This window comes from Gossypium hirsutum, chromosome A08 (assembly GCF_007990345.1).
Source record: "Gossypium hirsutum isolate 1008001.06 chromosome A08, Gossypium_hirsutum_v2.1, whole genome shotgun sequence".
In the NCBI taxonomy this organism is placed as follows: domain Eukaryota; kingdom Viridiplantae; phylum Streptophyta; class Magnoliopsida; order Malvales; family Malvaceae; genus Gossypium; species Gossypium hirsutum.
The window spans coordinates 2,911,739-2,919,146 of record NC_053431.1 but is presented as its reverse complement, the minus strand read 5'-3'; the positions used below and the strand labels follow the sequence as shown (position 1 = coordinate 2,919,146).

Genomic DNA, 7,408 nt, shown 5'->3' with positions numbered 1-7,408 from the left:
TAGGTGGTGCCTGGGTTTGAATCGCGCTAGTTGCATTGTTATTAAGACTTTGTCCTCCTCTTTTTTTGTATTTCACACACACAAAAAATTCTTTTGGTTTAGAAGAAAATATAATTGATTAGTGTATATACCAAAAGATCACTAGGAGCAAGTCCATTTTCTTAGTTCTATATGTTGACAAAATATAAGTATATTTCGTGGGAAAAAAAGTTTTTCTATCAAACAACATTGAAATAAGGCATAGGAGAGGTATGTTATTGATAGAAATTAAAATATTTCGTGATGAATCATAAGGATTGTTTGAGTTATTTTAGAAAAAAAACTATATTGAATGAATTCTAGAGAGATTTAATATGCATGATTGTTCAATATGAATTATTTCTATACAAAAAGGGGATAAATTTAATCTCATGCAATGCCTAAATAATGATATGAAATGGAAAGGAATGAAATCAATTCCTTATGCTTCTATTATGAGTAGTTTAAACAAAATAATTACATACTTATGTATTGAAGATCCAATTAGTTGGAAGTAAATGTACATTCAAATTCAGATTTTTCTCTTAATAGTATAAATTTCACTATTGACTTTTTTGTTTTTAGTTGTTGAATGAGACATATTATGGAAATAGAGTTTTGTGGGAGTAAAGTTTGTGGAAGTAAGTGGTAAACAAAGTGTGATGGCATCATCTATGATGAAGTAAAGTTTATGGAATATTTTGAGGCTACAATTCATGCATTATATTTGTGGAACGTAATTTCAAGATTTGAGGTAGTCGACATCATTGTCAACTCGCTGAAAATTTATTGTGATAATTTTTCAATAATATTTTTCTCTAAGAACGTCAAATATTTGAAAGACGCAAAACATATGCAATTAAAATATTTTGTTGTTAAGACGAAAGTTCATAAAAATTTAAAAAAAAAAAGAACAAAGAGTGTATATAGAGCTAGCAAACTAGACTTGATCTTATGATTATAGGTTTATTAACTAAAGGCTTACAACTAAAGACATTTAGGGTGTGTTTGGTTAAGTGGAAAAGTGAAGGGATGTGAGGTGAGAGTGGAAAAGTGGAGAGAAAATAAATTGAAAATTTATGTATTTGGTTGGTGGATTTCACAATATCTTTAGGCTTTGGTGGAAAGCAAATTGGAAGTAGGGGTGTAAATGAACAGAATGTTTAATGAACTATTCGTGAATCATTCGTATAACGTTCGTTTATGTTCGTTTATTAAGCTAAATAAACGAGTATGAACAAAATTTTTATATTCGTTTAATAAACGAACGAACATGAACACAGGTGTGTTCGGTTCGTTTATGTTTACAAACAAGCTTGTTTATTGGCTCGATTATTTATTAATGATATTTTCTTATAAAAATTTCATTAGTATATATTAATGAAATTATCTTAAAATTCATTTATTGTTCCATTAGTAGATATTAATAAAATTATCTTGGTTTGTATTTTTTTCATTTACAGTATAATTATTAATATTAATATTTGACTATTTTATATCTAAACAATATATGTGTGTGTATATATGTATTTATTATTTGTTTGTTTGTTTATTATTTATTAACATTGTTCGTGAACATGTTCGTTTAATGTTTGTGAACATGTTCGATTAAGTTAAATGAACATGTTCGTGAACATTAAACAAACGAATATGAACACACATAATTTTAAATAAACGAACATGACCAAAAATTTAAAATTCTTAATGAACACAAACAAGCTTAAAAATAAACAAATAAACATGAATAGAGGTTTGTTCATTCAAGCTCAGTTCGTTTACAGCCCTAATTGGAAGGATGAAAAATTGAAGGGTAAAAAACTAGAAGGACAGACGACATAATTTTTTCCCTATAGGTGTGTTTGGTAGGAAAGATGAAAAAAGAAAAAGAAAAAAAAATTTCTTTTCATTTATTGCTTGATAGAGTTGAAAAATGAAAAAAAAAATAAAACATTTGAAAAATGCATAATTTTGAATTAACATACACCTCTCTCATTTTCTCTCATCTCACCTTTTCAATTTGGAAGAATTGATTTTTATGTATTAGGATGAAAAATGATTATCTCTGCCATTTTCTTTCCTCCTACTTTTCTTCCCTATCAAGTATACTCAAAGTTTATTTTCTTTCCATTTTTCTACCCTCTCCTCCCATCCCTCCACTTTCCCACCCAACCAAGCACGCTCTAAAAAGAACATGTACATTGAACATGTTTTGGTTGTCTTGATGGATGGATGGTATTTTATGATAACGTGGCCTTTTCAACTTGGCTACTATGTTTTTCCCGTTTGTTATGATTATATGCACATAAATTATTTAAAAATTTTACAATAGAAAAGTCTTTATAATATATTGTAGTGATTATGGCGTGACATGCTACTTAAGGGCCTATTATATTGAATTGTAATGTTATAGTATATTGAAAGAAGCATTTGACTTAAACTACATTGAACCGTCATAACTTACATTCGCGATTGATTATAATATGATAATAATGATAAATGTTATATTTTTTTATTCGCGCAAAATGTTTTCACTATTAAAATTTGTTTTATTGCATCGGATTAAGTGGAAAAATATAAGATTTTAGTCCAAATTTATGAACCCAAATTAGAATATAATTGAGTTATTTACTTTAATAAAATATATAAATTAATCATCCCTTTATCTATTACGGTTAGTGACATAAAATTAATAGAAATTCTTTACCTCCTCCAAATTCAATTTATTGTGATGTATTTCTTCATTATTTTTAATGGTTGACTTCAATTCTACATCAAATAAATTTATATATGAAATTTATATTATTTTAAATATCATATAAATTATTTTTTATGGAATATCTAATTTTGGTTTGCATAATTTCCAACATTTTGAACTTTTACAGAAAGCCTTTAAAGGAAGGTTGGTAACACATGTTGAGTTCCATTCTTGTCGCGCCATTGACAAACTTATATTTACTTAAATTGTGTCTGTCTTGGAACCTTGTTTTGATAGTAGAGATTAGGAGTGTTAAAATGGTCGGTTCGATTATTAACCGAATCGAACTGGCATTAATTGAATTAATCGAATTGTATAATTTTTTAATTGTTAATTGAACCGATTTTTTTAACCGAATCAAAATATTTAGGTTAATTTGATCGGTTAACCAAAATTTATATGATTTTGTGTTGAAAATTAACCGAATTAATCAAAATTTTATGTCTTGAAACACTACATAAGTCTAGAAATTAACACATGATATTAATTAATTATTAAATTTAGTTAATTACTTGATTTTGAATCGAATTAACCTATAACCGAAATTTTAAAAAAATTATTAATCGAACTCTGACCAAACTAAATTCAACCACCGATCAATTAATCAAATTAAACTAATTCTGTCGGTTATAACTGAAGTTGAACACCCCTAATAAAAAGAATAAACTTCTTATTATATCAATTTTCAAATATATTTCTTTAACTATTTTTCTTGTCACATGTATATGTATCATACATTGTCTACATTTTAGAAAGATTTTATCACGTCTATGATGTCTGTAATAAAAGATATTTATGTTATTTTATTATAAATTTATTTAATATTGAATATTTGTAGAATGATAATAAATTTATATTTTATTATTAATAAATATATGTTGGATGTTTATATTTTTAAATTTTTAAATTTTTTATTTAAAGATAATATAAAAGTATACATGAAAAGATAAAAATATCATTATAATAGTATTAATTATAATTTAAAATAAGAGATATTTTTATAATTTTATAATTGAACTGATGACCATATTAAATGTGATATTAACTCAATAAAATACTAGTATTAGGTGATTATTTTAAAATTTAACAACCTTTTTATTTTGTGTGTATATAGAGAGTGAGTTGTTTGGTGATATAAATATGAATAATTTAAGCGAATTATGCTTGCATTAACAAGGCAGACATCTTGAAATTTAATAATTCAAATGTAATATTCTCACATATTTAAAAATAAATCTATCAATCTTATCTTTAAAGAGATATACTAATTTGGAGATTTGAGCACGTCAGAAAGGATTGTACGAAACTATTCCACGTTATTCTTATCCCTTTTCAATAGAAAAATGACGAATCTCTTTATCACTTTTACCATTTTTAGTTGAATTTGAATTTTTTTAAGGAGAAAAAAATTAAAAATCAATAGAAAAAATCTGATTTGTCATTCTCCTATTGAAAAGATTCACACAGTTTTACATAATTCCTCTCGTACTTACATTATACTTATATTCTTCAATATATTCAATATTTCATAGTTATATTAAGTACCGATTATATTCGAAATTATCTTGCATCAAACATTTAAATGGGAAAAACTTTCCCAACATTACTTTTTTTGTTTACAAGACTTAAACCCAAGGGTTGAAGCTAGTTTCTCCGTAACCCAATGGGAATTTAAAGAGAAGTATCCAGTACACATATAATACCACACATATAAGCTGAATAATTGAAGAAAAAAAGAGTTGAAAATGATTTCCCTGGGCCGACAAAAGATTAGAAAATGCTGCCGTTAATGGAGGCGACAATACTTTGATTCCTCCATGGCTATCTGCACATAACTCACTCAATGGGGGCCATCCCCCCCTTTATAATTTTTGTTTTTTTACTCTTCTCACTATTTGTAGTTGCTTCAACAGTAACACCTTTACATTCCTCTTATAACCAACACTTCACAATCCTTTCTCAAACTCCCTTCTCATCTTTCAAAACTTTGCCCTATTCTTCTTCTTCTTCTTCTTCATTTGTCATTAATCACCATTGAACTCGTTTGATAAACTCCCTTTCTTTTTATAATGAATTATCAACCTAATACTTCTCTTCGTCTAAGTCTCCCCAACGATCAACTCAACCTCGACCTTGCCCTTGAGCCATCGTCTTCATCATCGTCGTCCAATAGTCCGACGACTACCGAACCACGAGTCTTTTCTTGTAACTATTGCCAAAGAAAGTTCTTTAGTTCACAAGCACTTGGTGGTCACCAAAATGCACACAAACTAGAACGAACCTTGGCCAAGAAAAGTAGAGAGCTAAGCTCCTCGGTTCAAATCCATGGGTCTAGTCTTAGTGGTTTCAGCCATCCACAACGTATGCAGTCACACGTCGCGACTTTCGAACAACACCATCGAGCCGGTAGGTTCGCCGGAGAAATAGGGTATGGAAGGAGAGACATAAATTATGGTCCTAGAGACGGGATGATGGGTTCATGGTCGTCCAAGGGTTACCGGCCTGACGATGTTCAAGACGAGTTTAGCCACCTTGACTTATCTCTAAGACTTTGAAAATTGCACTTTGGTTTAACATAATTTTGATCAAATGTCACCTTTATTTTTCAATGCAAAATAATTATTTTTAGTGTTATTTTGTGCAATCATCATTTAAATCCCGTTTGTGTCTAACTTTTATTTCATTTAAATCATATCATAAAGCTTTTTTATTTTTTATTTCTCAAATAACATTTTATTTTACTAGTTAAAGTTTGAAGATTTAGATAAAGATAATGAGTTATAAAATATTACCTGTAACCCCTTTTCAACTCATATAAAATAGGATAATACGTTTTGGCATACTTGAACTCACTTCCTCTTACATTAAGAACAATATTCATGCTAATCGAACTAACACTCAATAGGTAATATTATATAAATTTTAATTATTATTTTTTAAAATTTGTTATCTTTTATCCTCTTTAATATGTTGAAAAGTAAAGTTTAAAGGACTTTTAAAAGGTGCATGCAAGTATATCCATGTATGTTGTTTAAGAGTAGGTGCATGTATCAAATTCCTTTAATTTGTTTAGAATATGCATTTTAAAATTTGAATTTGGATTTAGATTTAATTTATTATATAATTATAAAATAAAATGTATATTTTATGAATAAATGTATATCATGAATATATATGAATTTTAAATTTTAGAATATGTGTTAGCACTTAATTTGCACCATTTTAGAAAATCTAAATCAAAATTTTAAAAATTTTTTAATTAAAATATTGAAATCTAAATTCCAGTTAAAAATAAAAAACTTCAACATTGCTTTCTCCTACTCATCATTTTCTAACCTTAGCATTAAATGCAGAAAATTTGAATTGAATTTTGTTTATGAGTTTTGAGATAATATAATTTAAATCTAACATTCAATTTTTTATTAAATGCTTTATAAATAAGGGGAAAATGATAAATTTTTTTGAAAGAAGCAAAGTAAATACATGATTATACAAAATTGTTAGTAAAAAAATTCTCTAAATCGAAATATAAAACACGTTTAAATGCTTTTGAATTTATACATGTATCAATTAAGATAAGGAGCATTGAAAAAAGAGAGAGAAAATTATGGTTTTAGAATAGAAAAAGAGATTATGGATATAAATATTTGAATTTCATATAGATTAAATGATATTTTTAAAAATTATATAAATTAATTCAATCAAATTTTAACTTGGAAGTGTTTCTTTCTTTGTGAAAAGCATTGGGGGTAGAATTTTCTTTCTTTGAATGATTTAAGTCTATGATATGATGAGCGAATTAATTTATCGAAGTAATTATCAGTAATCTGAAAGTTTTACTCAAGCAATAAATGGTTAGGTATAATGGTAAGATACATTACACTCCTAAAAGAATAATTCAGGTTTAAATCTTAGAAATAACATTATTAAAAAAATCTTAAATTATAAATATAAATAGTAAAATAAATATGCATAATATTAAAAATATTTTTAAAAAATATATTAAGGGTTTAGGGAGGAAAGAAAATTGGTAATGAGAAATGATGAAGGGGGAATAAAGGCTAAGTGTACCGAATGAAGTGTAAGGTCAATAATTAAGATGTCTATATAGGGCAAGTGATAAGAGCAATTAGTTTGAGATAACGTAAGACCAAATTTATGTAATCACTTGCTTTTCTCTTGATTTGATGGGGCTTCAATCAAAGTTTAAAAGAGGATTCAAAATTAAAAAAGCATTTGAATGACGTCAACATATTAGCTGGCCAGTTTTAGACGTAATGTATGCCTTAGGGGTCCAATCACTGTCTTAATTTAATTAATCACTTTCCAAAGTCATTAATATTAAATTTTCCCTTCTTTTTCAATTTAAAATTTGAGTTTAACTTCTTGATTATATTTAGTATTCAGACTAAACAAAATTACGTGATTACGTATCAAAATGAATATTAAAATTAAATTTAAGTATCAAATTGAATATTAGAGTTAAATTTAGATACTAAATAGTATATTAACTTTATTTTTTTTTGCTTATTTATTGTTTTATTCTTGTTTTTGTTTCAATTTTTTCTCGAAAATACTTACGAATAAAATTGCTAAATGTACACCATTTGGGAGTTGGCTCCTCTAAACTTTCCT

The 7,408-nt window shown here is 26.8% G+C and overlaps 1 protein-coding gene across 1 annotated transcript; it reads left to right on the top strand.

Annotated features, from left to right (window-relative positions):
* The first annotated feature begins 4,584 nt into the window (after nt 1–4,584).
* On the top strand, nt 4,585–5,407 carry LOC107926203 (zinc finger protein 2). The gene has a single exon (XM_016856992.2). The coding sequence runs from the start codon at nt 4,843–4,845 to the stop codon at nt 5,326–5,328; it is 486 nt and encodes a 161-aa protein (XP_016712481.1). The 5' UTR covers nt 4,585–4,842; the 3' UTR covers nt 5,329–5,407.
* Nucleotides 5,408–7,408: the final 2,001 nt, after the last annotated feature.